Source organism: Camelina sativa, chromosome 16, assembly GCF_030686135.1.
Source record: "Camelina sativa cultivar CO46 ecotype springtype chromosome 16, ASM3068613v1".
NCBI classification, from domain to species: domain Eukaryota; kingdom Viridiplantae; phylum Streptophyta; class Magnoliopsida; order Brassicales; family Brassicaceae; genus Camelina; species Camelina sativa.
In genome coordinates this window covers 7,624,814-7,648,158 of record NC_141895.1, presented here as the reverse complement: position 1 = coordinate 7,648,158, position 23,345 = coordinate 7,624,814, and the positions used below count along the sequence as shown (strand labels likewise).

The following is a 23,345-nucleotide window of genomic DNA, read 5'->3' as shown; positions in this document are numbered from 1 at the left end:
ATTGACAAAATATTCCAATATATCACAGTATTATATATTTTCACAGATAAATTTTCATTCCGAAAATGTTTTGCTCTTATTAATTTTCGTTCAGTTTGTTTTCCACTGATGAGTAACAGTCTCCCGATCGTAACTCAAAAGTGCATGGGTTGTGCTCTGAGTACTTTTCGATGTATCTCTTACGGACGTCATCAGGAACATCGGACTCCCTAGGAAGGTGCAAACAATATGCAAAAGATTGAGCAATACAAGAACCTGATGTGAAATCGGTACATCTTAGCCACTCAGCAGCCTATGCGGGGTACTCTTTTTCGTTCAAAATATTCCAACTCATAAACTAATGTTTCCATTTTTATAACATAAAGAATTAGGTTAACATAGAGTCGGTTAGAGAGGTTGTGAAAATGTGAGTGCATGTTTGAGTCCACTAACAAAAGCCACAAAGTCGCAAACAGTGGACTTTGGATTTTTATGAAACGTGATTACGAAGGTCAAATATAAGAATAGTATGTTCTTTATTGTAGGCAAAAAAAAACAAGATACCGCCCACTATATAAATTTTTGATTTAAAACAAAAAAAAAAACAAAAAACTCCTTAGTATATAACCTCTATAAATTAATAATTCGATAAATTAATATAAATTTTCGATTCCAAATTAGTTTTTCAGATCAATTAGTATATTAATAAATTAACAACTCAAAAAATTAATAAAAATCATAATCCAGAGAGATTTTACTGTAACTAGGCAAGATTGATTAATTACTAAACATTTTAATCCCATTGACAAAGTATTCCAATATATAACAGTATTATATATTTTCACTGATATTTACCAAGAAAACCAAGATATTTACCCAATTTTATTTTAAAGAATTCTCTGGATTCAAAATGATAGATACACTTTAAAGAGAATGCAGCTGTAGTTTCACTTGTATTGTTTACTTTATCTTACTAAAAAGATAAGAAAAAATCCAAACACTTGAAAAATAAATTAAGGCGTAACGTGCTTTTTGTTAGATTCTTCGCCATTAAGCTAAACCCCCCATCTTCTTCTTCTCGTTAAGACCCACACACCATTTTCTCCCCCACACAATCCATACATAGAGAAACTCCAAATCTTTCGTCTTTAGGTATAGGATTTTTTCTTGGTTTTTCTATCAACTACGTGTAATAAGCGAGCTTAAATCCATAGTCTTTTCTAGCAATCAAAGGACTCGAAAAGAGTTAAGTTAATTAAAGTGTGTGGCCTCTTTTTATCAAATTCATAAAAAGTTAATAAAAATGATGCATTTTCTTGGTTTGAACCTACTCAGTATATCTAACACAGTAACACACCACTAATTCATATCAGTATTTACCAAGAAATCTTACACAAATTTCAAATTTTGGTCTGATAAGTAAGAAAATATTATGAGTCCTCAGTCAAAACCAAGGTTCATATGTAATATGTTTGTGCTGAAGATCGGTCAGGATACTGACACAAGGACAACACTAACACAAAACTATATACTACAAATATTTATCATTTAAAATTTAATAATGATCTGAAGAAATGTCACAGAATAATTATAATTTTGTTATACCTCACAAGTTTTTCATATATTTTGACCCTCTACAGTATTTTACCTTTTATATATAGTTTTCTTACTGATATTTAAAACATGGTGACATCCTTAAACCTAGGACTTTGTTAATTGAAATCATTCCATCACACACAAACCAAAAAAGACACACACACACACGCTGACACACACACACACACACACACTAATCTTACAATGACAATGTGAAACTAATACACGTACAGTTTCTGTAGTTAAAAGTAGTGCTACGAAAGTGATAAAAGGTTAAAAAGCAGTATCCAAACAAAAGGTATAAAAGGATTAAAAAACAAAAGTTAAAATAATATAGTAATAATGTTATCCAAAGCACTAATGGACAAACATTCCAATTAATCTCTTAGATTCACTCTGATTATGACATTTTAAAATACCTGGCACTTTCTAATTGGACAAGAATAACCATATCACTATATGATGAGTCCCACATGTTCTTTCACATTTCTCTCTATAAATAGCCATCCATGTTTCATTTGAGTCCTTCCCCTTCCCTCTCGCATTTATTCTACGGCTGCTTGCTTAGCTTACATACCAATAAAACGGTTTAATACTAAACCGGATTTTCTCTTCTACTTATAGCAATGTTTTCGACCAATTTAGAGCCGGTTCATATCTGCTTTGATGATGCTATGATAACCGGAGAAGAACTCACAGAAATATTGGCGTTTCTTCAATCAGACGAGTCGGATAATCCAAGCGGTACAAGCGAGATGGTACAGGCTGATGAGAAGAAGAGAAGGCGGACATTATCGAACCGGGAATCGGCAAAGAGATCAAGGTTGAAGAAGAAGAAACGTTTTGAAGAATTAACCGAAGAGTTGAACCGGCTGAACCAAAGGAATCAGGAGCTGAAAAACCGGTTAGCTAATGTGGTTAGTTGTGGTAATGACATATCGAATGAAAATAACAGGTTGAGAACCGAATCGGTTTGCCTTGAAATGAGGCTTCTAGACTTGTACCGGTTTTTAGTGGCCATTCAATCGCCAGTCTCAACGAGAGTAACTTACATCACAGAGCTCCAGATTTAAGTTTGGCATAAAACAAAACAGAAACGATGCCAAGTAACTTTTTGAGCATTTTTCTAAAGGTCTAAACGATTTTAATTAAGAATTCTCACATCTTGGTTCAAAGATGCATGTGTATATCAATATATGTAAATATTATGTGTAATCTCAAATCTGTATGGATCTAATATTTGTCAAACTTGTTTCCCTCTACATAAAACACATCGGACTGTCCGGCAAGGAATAGTGTAGTGAACGAAGTAGGCATTAGCCAAACATCAAACTTATTTTACCAGCTGTCTCGTTTTGCTTTTATATACCTTTCACGCCCAAGCGTCCGATCCGAACATGAAACATGGTGTAAACTACGGGCATAAAAATCAAAGGTTTATAAGATGACACGTGGTTGCTAGAAGACGTAAAGAACAAGCCAATAAAGAAGTGGTAGGACTGTCGAGTCCTAATGAGGGAACTAGTTCTCGCAAACCCGGCGCCCTGGTACTTGATATTGGTCTTGATAGCTCAAGGAAGAATCCAGCAAGCAAGAAAGGTTCTCCCAAAAGTGTAACCACATCTTCTGCTCCTTCCTCTTCGGACTCTGAACCGCTAGAGGAATCATCTTCTTCTGAGGACCTATCGGAAGAAGATGATAACCATGCAGATAATGCCCGTTTCATCAAGGTTCTGTCTAAGAAAGAAAAACGTCTCAAGAAAGCCTTTGGAGGGAAGGGGCGACCACTTAAATCATATCGTTAATGGTAAAAGTGGATATTTTTTGTTGGAACGTTAGAGGTTTTAATCAGAGTATAAAGCGGCAAAGTTTTAAGAAATGGCTACGGCAATATAAGACAGCACAAGTCTCTGAAATATATTCAGTCTACTTTTGCGGGTTGGAATTTTCAGACTAATTATGAGTTTGCTGAGCTTGGCAGAATTTGGGTTGTTTGGCACCAATCGGTGAGAGTCACTATACATTCTAAATCTAGTCAGATGGTGACTTGTATTGTGTCTCTACCCCACGAGGATCAAGAAATAGTGGTATCTTTTGTCTATGCGGTAAACTGTAGATATGGGAGACAACAACTTTGGGAGGAGCTGTGTACGTTATCTAGGGATAATATAATAAGCACTAGACCATGGGCAGTTATGGGTGATTTCAATCAGACGCTGAGTCCAGCAGAATATTCTTCTGGAGGAACGAGAATTAGAAAAGGGATGGAGGAGATTCGAGACTGCCTTCATTATGCAAACCTCCAGGATCTGACTATCAGAGGGAACAAGTTTACTTGGTGGAACAATCAAGATCAGAATCCAATTGCTAAAAAACTAGACAGAGTGCTTATCAATGACGAATGGATGAATGCCTTTTCCCTCTCTTATGCACACTTTGCAGAACCGGATTTCTCAGACCACAGTCCAACAATCATTGAACTTGGTCACCAACAGAGGGGTCACAGACAATTCATGATTAATCACTATCTTCTGCATCACGTAGAGTTCATCCCAAGACTGCTTTCCTTTTGGCATAACCTTCAGATTCATAGATCTTCTCAATACTCGCTAGCTAAGAAACTGAAGGCTCTAAAAACAGAATTAAGGGATCTAAATCGTGAACACTTCTCTGACCTGGAAAAAAGTACGAGTGAAGCACAAGAGGCACTAATTCTTTGCCAGTCTCTTCTTTTGAGTAATCCTTCGTTGCATACAGCTGCTCAGGAGAAACAAGCGTATACGAAATGGTTGACTCTCGCCACTGCGGAGGAGAAATACATTTTCCAAAGGGCAAGAATCAAATGGTTTGCATGTGGTGACCTTAACACAGCTTATTTCCACAAAATGGTTGCCACTAGAAGAGCCTCCAACCAGATTCATTACTTAGTCAATGAGCAGGGGCAAAGACTTCACAAACCAGAATATATCAAACTCCATTGTGTGTCCTACTTTGAGGACCTTTTAGGAGGTCAACCTCAGGCTCTCTCCAATAGCGACTTGGACCAGGTTCGGGAGTTTAATACATACAGACTGGATTCTCAACTCTCTGCAGGCTTAGTTGCAGTTGTATCAGCAGAGGAGATCAAGAGGGTGGCATTCTCTATGCCCGCAAACAAAACTCCAGGCCCTGATGGGTACACTGAAGAGTTTTATTGGGCAGCTTGGGATATTCTAGGCAACGATATCACTGAAGCTGTTCAGGAATTATTCTGCACTGGAAATCTCCTTAAACAGCTGAATGCCACATCATTGAGTCTGATGCCTAAGGTAACTGGAGCAGATACAATCACAAACTTCCGGCCAATCTCCTGTTGTAATGTAGTTAACAAAGTCATTTCCAAGATCATCGCTGGGAGATTAGCGACTGTCCTCCCTTCAATGATATCGAATACCCAATCGGCTTTTGTCAAAGGCAGATTAATTGTGGAAAATATCCTCTTGGCTTCTGAAATGGTACAGGGATTTGGTAGGACAAATGTCACTCCTAGAGCGCTTTTGAAAGTGGATCTGAGAAAAGCATTTGATTGTGTGACGTGGGATTATGTTCTGAAAATTCTGGAAGTTGCTAATTTCCCAACTGTATTCATCAAATGGGTGGAACAATGCATCACCACAACCTCTTTCTCTATCAACGTCAATGGAGAGTTATGTGGTTACTTCAGGGGAGGACAAGGATTAAGGCAAGATGATCTAATGATTTTCTCTGATGGAAGCATTGAGTCCCTCCAGGAAATCACCTTATTGCTAGAGGAGTTCAAGCTTCTATCAGGACTGAGTATGAACCGAGACAAGTCAACACTGTTTGTTGCTGGTATTCCAGAAGGGCACAGAACGCAAATGCAACAACGAGGATTCTCATTAGGTAGCTTTCCAGTGAGATACTTAGGGATACCTCTTATCCACCGCAAGCTCAGGAAAAATGATTACAGTCCACTACTTGACAATATCAGAGTTCGTTTCAACTCTTGGGCCTCCAAAGCACTTTCCTTTGCTGGTCGACTTCAACTGATAATTGCGGTAATCTACAGTTCAGTAAATTTCTGGTAATCTGCATTTACTCTGCCTAACGGATGTCTTAGAACTATTGAATTGATATGTAATGCCTTTCTTTGGTCGGGGTACATCCAAAAGCGGTCCTCTGTCAAAGTTGCCTGGAAAACAATATGTTTGCCTAAGAGAGAAGGAGGTATGGGTCTTCGAAACTTCAGAATTTGGAATGACACACTAAATCTCAAGATGGTCTGGTTACTGTTCACAAATAGTGGATCATTGTGGGTAGCTTGGATGAAGGCCCATATGCTAAAGTGTAACAATTACTGGCTCACGGAAAATCGACAGGGTGCTTATTGGATTTGGAAATCTCTAATCTCCTTGAAGCCTCTAGTTAAAGCTCTTCTAGGCTGCACAATGGGAGATGGAACAACCACAAGCTACTGGTTTGATAACTGGAGCCAGCTAGGTCCACTGATTGACTTAGTTGGAGAAGAAGGTCCGAGACTAATGGGCATCCCAAGAGATGCAACAGTTGCTCAAGGTACTGGTTTGTCTGGCTGGAGACTACCTTCTCTCAGGACCAGACACCCGATACTTCAAACGATCAGAACAGCTCTCTCTGCGATGAACCCTCCTTCTGCTGCATCAGGTCCGGACTTATACTCTTGGGGACTAGAGGAAAACAGAAAGGATTTCTTCAATACGAGAATCACTTGGGAAATTTTAGGCCCAACAGCTATTAACAAAGACTGGTATAAAGCAGTCTGGTTCAAACGTGGACTGCCTAAACACTCCTTTACTTTTTGGGTCGCAAACCTTAACAAGCTTCCAGTCAAATCGAGACTCTCCAATTGGGGAATTAACCTGGATCCAGTATGTGTTCTTTGCACTAATGGGAAAGAGACTAGAGATCACCTGTTTTTCCATTGCAACTTCTCTCTCCAAATTTGGCACAAGGTTCTGCAGAGATTGGGACTTCCGCAACTCATGTTCGTGGACCGGCAAACAATGATACACTGGCTAATGGGACACTCCAACGCTCTTCCTTCCACTCTAAAGAAGTAAGTCACCCAAACAACTGTTTACTTAATTTGGCAAGAAAGAAACTCTCGCAGCCACGGAGTATCTACCACACTTGTTGATACTGTGTTTCAGATTCTCGACAGAACAATCCGGGACATTCTGCTCGCTCGCAAAAGATTGCTATCTAAATGGCTCTCCTATGCTGTTTCATAAAGAACATTGGACTAATAGTCTAGTTTAACTATATAACTTGTAACCTATAGCTTTTTTATTTTTTTTTGGGTTATAGTTTCTAATTAAGCTTTTGTAAACCTCAAATTCCTTTTGGTAATATAATTAACAGTTTATCAGAAAAAAAAAAAAAAAAAAAGAAGATGACACGTGGTTTCACATTTCTTTGACCATAACTCTCGATTACAAATTCTTCCCTACCCAAATTGACACTTAGATAAACTATTGGGTCGAAGCTTGAAACTTGCTACCTCCGTAGCTCGATGAAAATATTGTGTACAATGTTTTGAAGAGTCATATACTTTTAAAAAATTAAATATACATTTTGAGATCTATTAACTATCAGTTATTAAAGTCATCGTTATAAATCAATATAAAATTTCCCAAGTTTTGAGCAAAAAAAAATAAAAGAAAATTTACCAAGTATCTTCTGAAATAATCTGGTTTGATAATAATAATTAATAATTCTTTTTTAAGGGTAATTGTCATAAATACCATTAAAATAAGTTTTTATTCCAAAAATACCACAATTTAGTTTATTTCCAAAAATACCACTAAAATGTAATTTTTTCCAAAAATACCACATAATTGAATTAAAGTTCTAATACTAAAAACTTATTCCTAAATTCTAAATACTAAATCCTACCCCTAAAAATTATACTCTAAAATTAAATTTGTCAACCCAAACCTAAAAAAAAAATTCTACATCTTTAATAATTATTTTTTTTGTGTTTGTGGTAATTTTGGAAAAAAAATTTATGGTATTTTTGGAAAAAAATACTAAAATATAGTATTTTTGGAAAAAAAAAACTTTTTTAGTAATATTTAAAGGATTTTTTTTTTAATTGTGTTCCGTCAGAATATAATAAATACTTTTTGGTAGTGTGTATTATTTGTGTGAAGACAAATCTTAGACCAAATCACACAAAGGAAAACGTGGAGCTTTATTTGTGTGGCTAATTTATGTACACACGATCATCATATACTGTACATAAAATAGATATATGCATGCATGCACGACGTTTTTTTTTTTTTTTTTTTTTTTTTTTTTTTTTTTTGTTAAAAGGCATTCAATTAAAGCATGAGAGAAAGAAAAGTTTACAAAGCCCACAAGCCTAATGTTGGAAGCCCAACTATCTCAAATGAGATATAAATAACATAAGCCTTAACAGTACCCACTAAGTTACAAAGGAACCAGATTTGAACCAAACATTTAGAATCGAATCAGCAGCTAACCAAAAATACGGTTGGGAAAGTAAAACCACATCTAACCGCTTTGTATGCCATCAATGATTGAGGAGTAAGCATCGAAGAGATCGCAGCCATAGATGCGGTTAAGGTTCATCTGAGGAGAGAGAACTTCTTTCTTCAGCACCAACAAACCAAAGGAGCGTCATTTCTGCAGAGAGGGAAGGGTTGGATTCACGGAAACTCAAAGCTCTGTTTCGCACTAGGGTGTCAATTTGACGGAGAAGTAGATCCACCGATTTTAAGCTGTTGCGGTGAAGTCGATGATTCCTCTCAGTCCAGAGAGAGTAGATCGTTGCTTGCCAAGATATGAGAAGGAGCTTCTTCGCTACACGGGGTCCTCTGAAGTTAATGAGATTATGGATTGATCCTGACCAAGTTGATGGTGAGTGAAAGGAGCACCGACGGGAGACTGCTCGCCATAGCAGACTACTGAAGGAGCAATCAAAGAAAAGGTGATCACGATTTTCCTCCTCAGAAGCACAAAGTAAGCACAAGGGGTCAACCTGTAGTCCCCAGTTGGAGAGCCTGTCACGAGTTGGACATCTGTTCAGCATAAACAGCCAGGTTAGGAAATTATGCTTCGGGATACCCCCTGGGAACCAGACGATTTTGTGCCATGGCAGAGAGGGTAGAGCTTCTCGAAGCGCCAAATAAATCTTCCCAGTATTGTGGCTATCTTTAATTTGGTCATCAATCCACCAGGTATAGGCATCCGACTCTTCAGTAAGGTGAATGTCTGAAATTTGAACTTGAAGGTTGACTTGAGCTTCCGATCTCGCAGGTGGGAGTCTCCATCCTCCACTTCTTCATAGTTTTACGATCAGAGTGCCACGAGGAATACCCAGAAACCCTTCTCCCTGAAGGTATGTCGACAATCTGCCCAGTTTATACCAATTTTCACTCCAGAAGCGACATCTTCTTCCATTCCTTATTCTCATCCTTATCCAGGGGTACACCTCTTCTCTAGTTTTTAACAACTTGTTTGCCAACCAAGAGTTCTTAGGTTTAGCTTTACAAGTCCAGAAATTGCTCAAATTGCCTGAAAGGACTGTATCCTTAAACCAGGCAACCCAAACCGATCCCAATCTAAAGAAGAGTAGCCATATAAGTTTGATAAGACAAGCTTTGTTCCAAAGTCAAAAATCTCTAATGCCTAATCCTCCTTCCTTTTTGTTGTTTACCATTGTAGACCAAGCAACACGAGCAGAGTGATGGCCTTCAGTCGTTCCCTTCCATAGGAATGCTCCACATAGGGAATTAAGAGTTTCAATGCACCTCTTGGGAAGCACCAAAGCAGAGCACCAGAAATTTGAGATTCCGGCAATGACTGTGTTCAGCAGTTTTAGCCGGCCAACAAAGGATAGAGTTTTAGTTGACCAAGCATTTAGCTTCCCTTTTACCCTTTGGATCAGAGGGGCACAGTCCAGAAGGGTAAGTTTCTTTGTACATAGGGGAACACCTAGATATCTGATTGGTAGTTGTCCATGGCTTATTCATGTACTCATTTTGATTTGATCAATTTCAGAGTCCGAGAGGCCCGAAGTGAAGAAACTCGTCTTTGGTAGACTAATGGCTAACCCTGATATTTCTTCAAAGTCTTTCAGCACTGCCAAAGCACTTTGGACCGAAGAGGTGGATCCATCGAGAAAGATCAAAAGGTCATCCGCAAAACAAAGGTGAGTAAGCTTTAAGTTCTGGCAGTTGTGATGATAATTGATTTTCCCATCTACTGCAGCCTTATCCAACATTACTGATAGACAGTTCATGACTAAGACAAAAAAATAAGGTGATAAAGGATCACCTTGCCTCAAACCTCTGCCCCCTTTAAAATATCCGTGCACATTGCCATTGAAACCCACGAAGAAGGAGGGTGTACAAATACAAGCTTTGAGCCACCGCAGGTAAAGTTCTAGAATTTCTATGCCCCTAAGGCAGCTAAACACAAATTCCCATCTGACTGTGTCAAATGATTTTGCTATGTCCACCTTGATAGTTATCCGCTTAGGACCCTTATCTTTGTGATATCCATTTACCAGTTCTGAAGCCAGTAAGGTGTTTTCAACTAGTAACTGTCCCTTAATAAAGGCAGTTTGATTCGTCTGTATCAGGTCTGGAAGAAGGGGTTTTAATCTGGCGACCAAGAGCTTTGAGATAACCTTGTAAAGGGTATTTAAGCAGGAGATAGGTCGGAATTTTGACACCAGAGAAGCACCAGGGAATTTGGGAATAAGCGCTAGGATCGTTGCATTGGTTGCATAAGGAAGGAAAGCTGTTTGGAAGAAGAGCAGAATGCTCGAGGTAACATCTGGACCCACTATTCCCCAAGCCGACTTGTAAAAAGCTGAAGTAAATCCATCTGGACCAGGGGCTTTATTTGCTTTTAGTTTGAACATCACACTCATGATCTCCTCCACTGATGGGATTTTTACCATTGCTTGCTTTTGTTCAGGAGAACATCGATAGTGAAGTAAGTTATGGATCCAGGAAATATTGACAGTAATTGTGTGCATAGTTTGAGGACCAAGCAAAGATTGGAAGTGAGTTACAGCCATTCTGCTCATTTCCAAAGGATCATCCACTTGACTTCCTGTTGGCGAGGTGAACGACCTAATGGCATTGAATGCGTTTCTGATCTGTGTCATTCGATGGAAGTAAGCAGTATTTAAATCGCCTTCTCTTAACCAATTAATACGGGACCTTTGCCTGAAATAGGCTTCTTCAATTTTTCTAAGAAATTCCCATTTGGTGTGTAAGTCTCTTTCTTGTTGGAACAGATCAGTGGAGGGGGTTGCCAAAGCTTGTACCTGCCCAGATTGAAGCAAAAAGTTAGTCTCTCTCACTCTGTTTTGGATATCTGAAAAGTTCTCTCTCGATAAAGTTTTTAACTCTCTTTTTAGTGTTTTTTGTTTTGCACTCAGAGTAGAAAAACTTGATTCCCGAGGAAATGTGTTTCCAGCCAAATCCCAAGCATTACCAACCGTTTGTAAAAACAGAGGGTGGGAAGTTAGGAAGTTAAAAATTTTGAAGGGTTTGGAGCCAGCACAAGGTAGAGGGGCATCAAGATGTAGAAGGCAGAGGGAATGATCTGAAAGCTCTGGAGCCAGAAAGGAAACAACACTGTTGGGGCAGAGGGTAAGCCAATGATTATTAGCAAGAAGTTTATCCAGTTTTTTTGCTGTTGGCATAAACGGGTTTTTATTTGACCAGGTAAATAGAGACCCTTGATAGCGTAGGTCAAAGAGCTCCATTTGCAGAAGACAATCTCTTAGTTCCAACATTCTCGAGGTTAGATGGTTTATGGTAGGGTTAGAGTGTTCAACAGTATGGATAATTTGGTTAAAGTCTCCTCCAACTAACCACGGGTGAGAGTCCAACATGAACCTTTGCTGAAGACTAATGAGGTCACACTAGAGATCTGTGCGTTCTTCACCAGTATTCGGGGCGTATATAGCTGTAAAATAAAATCGATGCCCTCCATGGATTATTACTTCAGTTGTGAGCATGTGCTTTGATTGATGCAGCAATGTTATTGTGGCAGGCTGCTTCCAAATGATGATTATCCTCCCATCTTCATCAGAACTATGATTAGACAAGTAAGATTCATAATTCTTATATGACCCCATATATATATATATGGTGGATTTTTATTTGTAAAAGTTACAAAGTTGTAAATAAGTAAAAAAGAGACGGTTGTAAATAAGTGAATTTTTTTGCAGGTAAGTTGTCAAGATGTTAGAGTAATATCTTATGAAACATGTGAACGTTTGCGATTTTGAATGATATATAGTATCAAAATTCACAAACTTCGGTTGAGAAGTTAATTAGAATATAGAACAGAAGTATAAACCCAATACATTGGTCCGCCGTAGGTAAGAAAACAATAATTAATGGACAATTCTTGGGGCTAGGGGTGAACTATTCTTATTCATTTCTTTTAAATTAAAGAAACAAAACTTAATTAAGGAAATAAATTCTGTAGATCAATCAATTTTAAAATTATTAATTTAAATATTATATTACAGTTTTTAATTATTACATCTAAACTCTAACCATTTTTTATAAATCCAAACCGACATATAATTTTGTTTAGTTGTAAAATCTAAACCCTAACCACTCTTTTATAAACCCAACCGACATATAATTTTGTTTAATTGTAAAATCTAAACCCTAAACATTCTTTTATAAACTCAAACAGACATATAATTTTATTTAATTGTAAAATCTAAACTCTAAACACTCTTTTGTAAACCCAAACCGACATATAATTTCATTTAATTGTAAAATCTAAACCCTAACCACTTTTTTGTAAACCCAAACCAACATATAATTTTGTTTAATTATAAAATCTAAATCCTAACCATTCTTTATAAACCCAAACTGATATAAAAATTTTAAAATTACAAATTTACTATAATCCTCTTTTATAACCCAAACCGACATAATTTCCTTAATAAAAGATCTACATAATTTGTTTCCTTAATTTGTATTGTCTTTTTATTTTAATTTTGAATTTTTTTAATATGATATAACATGACATATTATTGTATTCTAATTGGTTAATTAAGAAGGGTGAATAAGAGTTTTTCATCCTATGAGTGAATGAGAGTTATTCACCCTAAGGGTGAATCCGTTAATTTTTCATAATTAAAGGAGACTTTCAAATAAAATAAATTATCTATATAACGAAACTTCATCGAAATATCAAGATGAATTCCCAAGAGTTGTACAGGAGCTACCAACGTTAAAGAACATAGAAAATAAGGTAGTGTCACTGTGTCTGGAAGAGGAAAAAAGAGAGATGTGTCATGTGATGGGATCTTCTCGGTGTTCTATTCAATTGAACTCAAATCTATTTCTTGTCACTTTTATTCGGCCGACATATCTTCGCAGAACTTCTACATAACCCTAAACAAGTATATTCTCTAGATATTTAAGATGTCGGCTGTATAAAGATAAACATTTCTTTGACATATAAATAAGGAACATACAATTTCTCCTTTTTAAGTTGTCTTAGATATTTACATACATGATACATGGGTGATGATTGGGTTTTGACGGTTCATTGTTCATTGATTTGTAAATGGTTTACCATACCGTACCTTTTATAAATAAATGGTATGCGACTTTTAATGTGAAATAGTTAACAAACTTTTACATTTTTCAGTGATTATGTTATATAGACGTGTTAAATATCTAACTTAAAACAATATTGATGTATAAGTATCAAAATTACGTTCCTACTTGGTTAAAGTTTTTTGCTATTCAGTCAGATAGTAACTCAGATATTATTACTTATTGTCAAAGTTTTATTGAAAAATTATGGCTTACTATTAAACTTCTGTTAAAAAAAGAAAAAAATTCCCCAACTACAATGTATATACATCTCATTTCATATATCAAACTCAGAACTTGAAAATGTATTATGAAGTTGGAAAACTGATTTCAACTATTTGAATCAACCGAATCAATCCATATAACTAAAACAAAATCGAAAGTCATAAACCGAAATGTTATTTTAGTTATATATTTGGCAAAAAAAAAAAAATGGAAATTAAAGGGCCCTAAACTACTTTCTTTATTATAAAACCAAAATCAACAGATGTTTTTCATATATTATATAAGAAATAAATACGATATCGGACTTTTATTTATGTAAACTGTTGACATTTTTGTTTGGGTGAAAAAATTAACTTTTTATCTGCTAGTGCTGTCAGATCTGTGGTGGTTCTATGACAAGGCGGTTAAAAATTTGACCTTCAACCACTAAGGTTTACTTTGGGACAAAACAAAAAAATTAAGGTTGTGACTTAAAGACTGACCTGACCTCATTAACGAAATTATAGGCCAATAATGACAAATGAGAAGAAAGCACAAGATGGTTACGTTTTAACACAATTTCTTCTTCTTCTTTTTTTTTTTTTTTTTTTTCAGAAGAATCTACATTTTGCCCAAAAAAAAGAAAGACGAAACTATGCATGTATGTTTTAACACAAAAATCATATTCGTGCTCGTTATGGACTAAGAACTAAAATTTAATCTACTGCAAATTTTTGTTTTTTTTTACATATTATAAATGAGTCAACTTAATTTAATATGTCTACTATTCTAATATTGATGGTGTTAACAAAATAATAAAATAATGATTTATATTCGTTATGATATTAAAATAATAGTATTTTAATTTTATTAATGTTTATTTAAATTTATCACGCCATATAAAACAATCTTATCATATTTTCAACTTTTATAGGTTTGAGTATTCATAATATTTTATTTTTAAAATAAAAATAATATTAAATCAGATCAAATTAAACGGTTTACCAAAAACTAAATTAAACCGATAACATTTTTTAATTTAGATGCTTATTAAGTTAAGTTTCCTACTCGCTCCAATTTAGATTCAATTTGGCCTTACTTATAATATGAGTTCAGGTCCAACTTAAATAATTAATGGACCGTGTGCTATATTGAAGCTTTTAAAAAGTTGGACCCTATTTTAAAATTATCTCAAATTTTAGGACCCTAAGATGCAAAGAAAAAAAATAGTTAAAATAATAGGACCCGGTGCAATGGCACATCCAGCACACCTCTAGAGCCGGCACTGTATGAGTTTGAATCGTTATCTAAAATTTTTAGGCGATGTAGAACATTGAAACACATATTTTCTTTCATCAATTGAGTAATATATGTGTGTTGTAAAAAATATGGTAAGATCTTAGTCATCTTAACATATTTTCTCGCCTTTGGTTGTTTTTTTATTTGTACTCTAGAGGAACTAGTAAGACCGATGATGTTCGATGTGGTTATGAATAGCTTAAATCATGCTTTGTGCTAGCCGACTTTGGGGAATGAACTTGGTAGAGGGAGCTCACATCGTTCGCAAAATTCGGTTCGTGTGGTTCCATTTTGGGAAAGCTCATGGATTTGATTGACGAGTCGCTCTCACATGACGCGGGAGGAGTATGTGATCGAGGACTTTGAGTTTCTGCCGTTACCGGCCCATCCTCGGACCTCCAGTGAAAGGCTTCTAGTGGTAAGATTCAAGCGCAATTTGGTGCTTTCAAGTTGCAATCAGCCTTCTACTTCAACTACTTATCTAGGAAGAACTTCAAAATCGTCATCGCTTCATCTAACTCCTTCAGCTTCAACGCTTTGGTCGAGTGGATGGACCGAAATTTTTGTACTACAATTTATGCTTCCATGTTTTTACTTTTTTTGCCATAGGACCATTTGTATAGGTTTATAATCTTTGATTGTAAATCTGAACTGTTTTCATTTTAATGAAATATTTACATTCTTAGCAAATATATATATATATATATATATGCTGCAAACAAAAATTAGATTTTTATTAGTTTTACGTATTTTGTGATTATTTAAAGCAATTAAAAAACAAAAATGATAAAATAATCATAATTTTAAACATAACAAAATCTTTTAAAATATCTATATTATTAATTGTGGAGATATTTTAATTTTCTAATTAATCTTTTTTAAAAATTAATTGTGTTTGGTTATATAGATAGAGATAATAAAATATAAAGTTGTTTGGATAAAGATATAGCTATGGTATACAATACATTGTGATTTGTAAGTCGATTGAAAATGAGGGTTTATTTATTAAAATGTAATCCAACAATACTAGTATAGACTTCGGTTCCGATCCAAAAAATATACAGTGATTTCGGTTTACAAATTTTGATTTGGTTTTAGTTTTTGGTTTGATATTCGGTATAATAGTATTAAACCATCTCTCAAACTTTTTGGTAGTGTATCCAAACGGGAAAACGGCTAATTCCCCCCTGAACTTAGTTGTTTTATCGTATTCATACACAGATCTTTGGAGTGTGCCTAAAACTACATGAACTTAACTAAAATTTGAATTTTCCATATGAACTATCGAAATCAAGCCAAAATCATCAAATCGAGTAACGGTGTTACTGTTCCGTTAATATATGATGACTGGATGCCACTTTGGACCCTTAAACGATTGTTGTTTTATTGTTTTAAGAAGAAAACTGAAGTAAAATAAATTTCAAAAACTCAAGGATCGAACCATAGAACTCTAACGCACGTGAGCAGGCGATTTAGCAGCTGAACTATAGTAACAAATAGTACAATTACAAACGTATATATACTTATACGATGCAAGTTAAAAAACTAAGAAAAATAAAAGCTTATCCTTTTTTCGCCCCCCCCCCCCCCGATTTTCGTTTTCTTGTTTCGACGCACTTCTTTCGCCGCGTCTTCAACAATTGGGATATTTATGACGATTATGTTTTCTTAATTTCAAATTAGGATGTCATATATCAGCTGCAGAGGTTAATTTCAAATTAGGATGTCAAGAGCTGAGATATTTATCACCCAATTCAGTTGCAAATTTTTTTTTATAAATCAAGTTCAGCTATTAAGGATCGGATTTTATACATGATTTTAATCAAGTTTGATCTAAACTAACAAAAAAATCCCAATTCTTGATCCAATCCATGAAAAATCAACAGTCACAACCGCAATATTATCGGAGAAGAGAAAACAAAAGCAGAGAAAAGGGTTTCCTTTTCTTTTATAATTTCTGCGTTGTCTTAGATATATTTTTTATCCATTTCATATTTAACGAAAAGTTACGGCAGTTCAGCTGGTTTTATGGTTGGTCGTGAGTATTAGAGGTCGGGGGTAGGCATGACCACGGTTACGGTTATCACGGTTATGGTTTATCAACCACCGGTTACGGTTAAAATTTTTGTTTAACCTTAACCATAACTGTTTATTAAGTGGTTAAACGGTTATAGTTAAATACGGTTCCGGTTGAAGCGGTTACGGTTATATACGTTTACGGTTATTTGATAATATGATACGGTTAATATTATTTGTTGATATAATATAATTGATATTATTTATTTATAATTAATATGTGTTTTTAGTGTACTCATATTTCTATATATCATATAATTCATATTAAATAAATAATTATTAGTATATTTTAAAACGGTTATGGTTAACAAATTACGGTTTAACTATGCGGTTAACCAACGGTTTTGATACAGTTACGGTTAATTAACGGTTATGGTTAATATAATTTCACCACATATTTACAGTTAACGGTTACGGTTTTTAACCATTTTATACGGTTACGGTCTGGTTACGGTTTAAATACGGTCCGGTTACGGTCCGAAATACGGTTACGGTTTGATTTTGGTCATGCCTAATCGGGGGTTCAGCTGCCTATTCTGAACAAATTGATTTTTTTTCTTAAAATAATAAAACGACGTCGTTTAAGGGTCCAGTGTAGCATCCAGTCATCATATATTAACGGAACAGTAACACCGTTACTCGATTTGATGGTTTTGGCTTGATTTCGATAGTTCATATGGAAAATTCAAATTTTAGTTTAGTTTATGTAGTTTTAGACACATTTCAAAGATCTGTGTATGAATACGATAAAACAATTAAGTTCAGGGATGAATTAGCCGTTTTCCCGTATCCAAACATACGAGAAGGGTATTATTGTAATTTTAATATTACATTACATTCAAAATGCTTTTAAGGGCTCTTTGTTTTTTTTAGGCTCTCTCTCTCTCTCTCTTTATCCAACCCTCTTGAGATTTTCAAATTCAAACGGCACTTTCAAATATGGAAAAGATCTGTGTAGCAGTCAGGGTGAGACCACCGGCGCCGGAATTATCGCCGGAAACTGGATCTTCACTCTGGAAAGTTGAAGATAATCGGATCTCTCTTCACAAGTCACTCGACACTTCAATCACAACCGCCTCTTACGCTTTCGGTAAATTCATCTCTTTCCCTTTCTTCTCAATCAATTCTGGGTTTTTTCGATTTCTATAGATCTGTGTGATATCGAAAGTGTCCTCCTTTTTATAAATCGTGGTGTTGTTTCGTTTTATCTATTGTGCAGATCATGTGTTCGACGAAAGTTCTACGAATGCTAGCGTCTACGAACTTCTTACTAAGGATATCATTCATGCCGCCGTTGAGGGTTTTAATGGTAATCTTATCTGATCCAAATCTAAATTTTGAAGCTTGACCGAGTTCGTGAGTTTAATTTTGTGATTTTGTTAGGTACTGCATTTGCTTATGGGCAAACTAGTAGTGGGAAGACGTTTACAATGACGGGTTCTGAAACTGATCCAGGAATTATTCGAAGATCTGTCAGAGATGTGTTTGAAAGAATACATATGGTATTGTAGTTGTGCTCAGAATTATTATTTGATCAGTGAAATAAGAAAACGAGTTCAGATTTTTGATTTGTGTGTTTCATGTTTCTTCGGTTTTTAGATATCTGATCGTGAGTTTCTCATCCGGGTTTCGTACATGGAGATTTACAACGAAGAAATTAATGATCTTTTAGCTGTTGAGAATCAGAGACTGCAAATTCATGAACATTTGGAGGTTTGGTTGGATCATTTACAAAAGTGATTTCTTCTCCATTAGTTTGTTCTAAGAGTAGTTAAACCCACTTGCTTCTTTTGATGTGCAGCGTGGAGTATTTGTTGCTGGTCTTAAGGAAGAAATTGTTAGTGACGCTGAACAGATTCTAAAGCTTATAGATTCTGGAGAAGGTTTTTTAACCTATATCTATACTACAAAGTATTTGCTTTCCTGCACTTTGATTGTGCCTGATGTGTGTATTGACATGGTCGTCTTCAATTAACAGTTAATAGGCATTTTGGCGAGACAAACATGAATGTTCACAGTAGCAGGTCTCACACCATCTTCAGAATGGTATGGTTCAGAAGCTATCAACGGAACCTTCTACTTTTTCAAGTATTTTGTCTGATAAAATCTCTGTGTGATAGGTGATTGAGAGCAGGGGAAAAGATAATAATTCTTCAGATGCTATCCGTGTCTCAGTCCTGGTGAGTGGAAAATTTTCACTACAGCTAACATGTTTCCAAATTTCCTTGTGAAAATTACATTATGTCAAGCTGTTTATATTCTTATGGGTAATCTTTTAATGGAACTAGAATTTGGTTGACTTGGCTGGGTCTGAGCGAATTGCTAAAACTGGTGCTGGTGGAGTACGCTTGACCGAAGGGAAGTACATTAATAAGAGCTTAATGATTCTTGGTAATGTCATCAATAAACTAAGTGACAGTGCAAAGTTAAGGTAATTTCTTACCCTTGATTTGGTATACACGTAACAACAATATAGCTCACCTCAGCTCATTATTTACATTCTTGATAATAGGGCACATATTCCATACCGAGATAGTAAGCTGACTCGCATTCTTCAGCCTGCACTTGGTGGTAATGCAAAGACCTGCATTATATGCACTATCGCGCCAGAAGAGGTAAAATAAGTTACTTATTCGTCATGTTTTGCATTTTCTTGGCCTTGAGTAATCATCCAAAGCGCAAAATTAGACAGACAGTTGACTAATCGTGATGACTTGTGTAGCATCATATTGAGGAATCAAAAGGAACTCTCCAATTTGCAAGCAGAGCCAAGCGCATCACCAACTGTGCTCAAGTGAATGAGGTCTACATTTGAATTTTAAAACATTTACTGCTCTATGTTATTTCTTCCCTTCAAAAAGGATCATTGGCTACACGTTTCATATTGGCTGGTTTTTTTCCTCCTAATCGGAATATAATCTGAGTGTTTCAATGCTTCAGATCTTGACTGATGCCGCTTTATTGAAGCGCCAAAAATTAGAGATAGAAGAGCTACGAATGAAGCTTCAGGTATGGCCGTAGTTTTATTTCAATTACATCTTAGAAAGGGGACGATACCAACATTGGTAATGTTTGTAGGGATCTCATGCCGAAGTGTTGGAGCAAGAGATCTTAAAGCTAAGCAATCAGATGCTTAAGGTAGTTTTTCTGCTCTTTTTCTAGTTTGTGCATTGAACATAATACTGAGCGGAAAAATTATACAAAACATCTACCCTTTTGTTTCATTTCCAGTATGAGTTAGAATGTGAAAGGCTAAAAACTCAACTGGAAGAAGAGAGAAGGAAGCAGAAGGAGCAGGAACAATGCATCAAGGAGCAACAAATGAAAATTGAGAACCTAAACAATCTTGTCACTAATTTAGACTTCAAGAAGAAACAGTCAGAGGTACGGATGCATTCATCGGCTAGGCGATATCCTACTCTTCTAGGATTTTTATAAGATATTAAGACTATAATTGATCTAGTTTCTTCTGCGTGATATTCCTCAATCAGTCCATCCAGACATTTTACTGAAGTAAACATAACTTCAAAAAGAATAATAGGCTTTAGCTGAATTTCAGTGAAAATACATTGTAGAATTGATCAAAGATAGCAAACTTGTGACATCTCTTTGATTTTGTTGGCAAGTTATTACTACTCTTAAGCTAAAGTGGTAGACTCAAGTCCATTGTTATGTAAAATTTTGTTAACTTAACATCTTTATGCAGGACTTTATCAGTTTAAGAAAGACTCCAGATGGGCAATGCAATAATATCAATGATAGCAGTGATGTTCCTGGGACTCCGTGCTTTAAATCAGCTTCCCGTTCCTTTGTGGTTTCTCGGTCGAATAATTATTCAGGACTATCTGATTTTAGTCCAATGGTTAATTCTCTGGGGGATGTGGCCGATGAAGACACTTGGATGAAACTAAACAAGGGTTTTGTTGCAGACCTCGATAAACTCCAGTTTACACCTGCAATTAAATGTCAATTCACACCTGCGGTTAAATGTCAAGCCACTCCATTAACTACAACAACCACGGTGAGTATATACATTTACTTCACTCCTATTATCTACCAATAATGAAGTTTTTTTTTATGCATGAAAGTTCACAGAATTACATGGAATAGAGATTCTAGATGCATATATAATAAAATCAACTCTTTATCGCCTTCTCTTTTGGGTAGTCTCTTTATCTGTTTTCCTTTTCATATCATCTTGCATTCAAATGCTCTGTTTTATCAGAAACTGGCTCATGTATCTTGAGAATTACTGATTTTTAAAACTTCATATGAATTAAGAATACCTAGTGATTATCCAAATATATGCCGCTTGCATAGTTTTCAACAATAGTTTGGTGAGGATTTTAGCACTTAAAACATGTGCCTAAGGTGGCCATAATTATTCGTTAATTTTCATTTAGGAATGCTCGCGTGAAAACTACAAAGAGGTGGAAGATCTCAAAAGTCAGATTGAGTTGCTGAACAATGAGAAGGAGGGTCTTCAGGTTAGTCTTTATTGGTTTTGTTGGTTGTTCAAATGAAGATGCTCTTTCGATTCATCAAGATTGAACTAGTTATCAAGATTTCCTGGAATTAAGAGAAAATAAATCAAATTTTTTGCAGCTAAATTTACTTTTTAGTTCTTATGTTTGAAACTGCATTTGATATGCTGGATGTCAACTGACTGTTGGTTATATTGGTTATTTATGCATCAATTATGTACTCTCAGGTAAAATTCAACGAACAAGTACTTCTGAACAACAAACTGATGGAAGAGATGACTGAGCTCAAACAAGAAACTCTTTCCATCAAAGAAATTCCAAATAAGTTATCTAAGTCATTTGCTAATTGCAAGGATGTCTACAAGGATGTTATAGTCACAATGCAGGTAAACAGCTTACTTTTTCTTTGATTTTAATTTTGAGATAATTAATAAATAGAGGAGTTCACAAGTGTTTTCTCTTGCAATTTGTTAGAACTTAATCGCTGACAAGGAATCTCCAACAGTAAACCTGCTCTTTGGTACAACTGAAATCACAACAAGCCTTCTGTCAACGCTAGAAACACAATTCTCAATGATAATAGATGGTCAGAAAACGGGCAGTAGCATCGATCATCCTTTATCTGACCAATGGGAAACACTTCGTGTGAGTCTAAAGAACACAACCACGTCGTTGCTGTCAGACGCACAAGCAAAAGATGAATTCCTGAACTCCCACAACAAGGTAGCTTCCTTGTCACAATCGTCAAGATATGGATCTATTTTAGTTATCTTTTCAATAGTTTTGCTTGGGTACTTTGTCTCTCTATTTAGGAGTTTAGTCCAGTGACACATCTGCATATGTTGAACGGCAAATAAATCTAATAAATGGCGTTCTTTTTACATCTTTTTCCTAGTATTCTATTGCAAGAATATTGTGTTGCATACTAAGCCAAAGCTTTGAATCCATATGGATCTATAAGTTTTTCCTTTCCCTTTGTCTTCGGCAGAAAAACTCTCATCAAACCAAGTCCTCACCGTTTTACAGTATACTATAGTCATTTAAGAAGTTAATAGTCCAACCAGACATGCAAGATTGAGTGCCTCATTTGAGCAAAACACATTCTTTCTTATACAATGTTGCCAGACATGCAGGAACTGATTCATGTTTGGTTAGTTAGATGTTGTGGTCAGGCTACTATTTCTCCTTTCTCTAAGACAGGTTTTGAATGTGATTTTAAAGGGACAAGAAACAACTGCTTTGGAGGAAGAGAAACTGAAGTATGAGCTCAGCATCATCAAGGAAAGATATAACAAGGTAGAGAAAGAGTTGTGTTTGGATAAACAGCTTCTAGAAGCTTCAAGAGAAAGCCATGAGAAGCTGTTAAAAGAGGTACAGTTGCTGAAGGAAGATAGAGATTCTTTAGATAGAAAACTCTCTCAGTCAACTCAGAGATTGAGAGTGACTGCAAGTGATAAAGAGAATGTTTTAAGAGATCTCAATGTGGAAGTGAAGCGGAGGAAAGAGATGGAGGAAGAGATTAAGCAAATCAGCACTGCTTTCGCTACCAGGCACAAATCTTTTGTGTCTTTTCACAGTGAAATCAAATCCAAAATGCAGAAACTAACCACTCGAAATCCGTAATCCGTCGTACTTTTGAGCCATTGTAACAAACAATTTAAGGTATGTGATTCATTGAGAACGATAGCTAATGATTTATGCATTTATGTGAAAACGATAGCTAATGATTTACCAAGTTAATGATTTATATGCATTTATGTGAAAACGATAGCTAATGTTTCGTCACTGTAAACAGTAAACCAAAGTCATTAAAGTCAAAAGCTTCTCAACAAATTGAATTTATCACAGGATTCGCTAATGTTTGATTAAGAGACGTGAAAATTAGTTGCAATTTTCGACTAGGAGATTATTATTTGCAGAGTATAACTTCTTCAGCATGTCAGGTCTTTGTAATCACATTTCCCATATGAACAAAATACTAGAAAGAGTTATCTGCGTTGTGAGAATTGTATATTTGAACTTGATATTCCAATTGACTAACGACTAGACAAAAGTT

General features: G+C 35.6%; 2 protein-coding genes and 1 pseudogene across 2 annotated transcripts; 2 read left to right on the top strand and 1 right to left on the bottom strand.

Moving 5' to 3' along the window:
* Positions 1–2,119: 2,119 nt before the first annotated feature.
* Positions 2,120–2,823, top strand: LOC104750169 (basic leucine zipper 4 pseudogene; annotated as a pseudogene).
* A 5,374-nt stretch (positions 2,824–8,197) lies between these two features.
* On the bottom strand, positions 8,198–9,039 carry LOC147925256 (uncharacterized). The gene is made up of 2 exons (XM_087492544.1): positions 8,964–9,039; positions 8,198–8,850 (listed from the first exon to the last, which is right to left on the bottom strand). Exons 1-2 carry the CDS (start codon positions 9,037–9,039, stop codon positions 8,198–8,200), a joined length of 729 nt encoding a protein of 242 aa, XP_087348670.1.
* An 8,589-nt stretch (positions 9,040–17,628) lies between these two features.
* LOC104750168 (kinesin-like protein KIN-7N) lies at positions 17,629–23,054 on the top strand. Its single transcript, XM_010471922.3, has 18 exons — positions 17,629–17,895; positions 18,025–18,114; positions 18,189–18,307; positions 18,405–18,518; positions 18,607–18,688; positions 18,784–18,851; positions 18,926–18,985; positions 19,094–19,236; positions 19,318–19,420; positions 19,528–19,608; positions 19,746–19,814; positions 19,884–19,943; positions 20,037–20,189; positions 20,512–20,826; positions 21,209–21,292; positions 21,517–21,675; positions 21,764–22,012; positions 22,511–23,054. Exons 1-18 carry the CDS (start codon positions 17,745–17,747, stop codon positions 22,910–22,912), a joined length of 2,502 nt encoding a protein of 833 aa, XP_010470224.1. The 5' UTR covers positions 17,629–17,744; the 3' UTR covers positions 22,913–23,054.
* Positions 23,055–23,345: the final 291 nt, after the last annotated feature.

Coding starts and splice junctions, on each gene's coding strand:
- LOC147925256 (XM_087492544.1), bottom strand. CDS start 9,039: ATGGAAGAAGATGTCGCTTCTGGAGTGAAAATTGGTATAAACTGGGCA. Junction 8,851..8,963: donor ACATACCTTCAGGGAGAAGG/GTTTCTGGGTAT, acceptor TTCAAATTTCAG/ACATTCACCTTACTGAAGAG.
- LOC104750168 (XM_010471922.3), top strand. CDS start 17,745: ATGGAAAAGATCTGTGTAGCAGTCAGGGTGAGACCACCGGCGCCGGAA. Junction 18,115..18,188: donor CGCCGTTGAGGGTTTTAATG/GTAATCTTATCT, acceptor TGATTTTGTTAG/GTACTGCATTTGCTTATGGG. Junction 18,986..19,093: donor CTATCCGTGTCTCAGTCCTG/GTGAGTGGAAAA, acceptor TAATGGAACTAG/AATTTGGTTGACTTGGCTGG.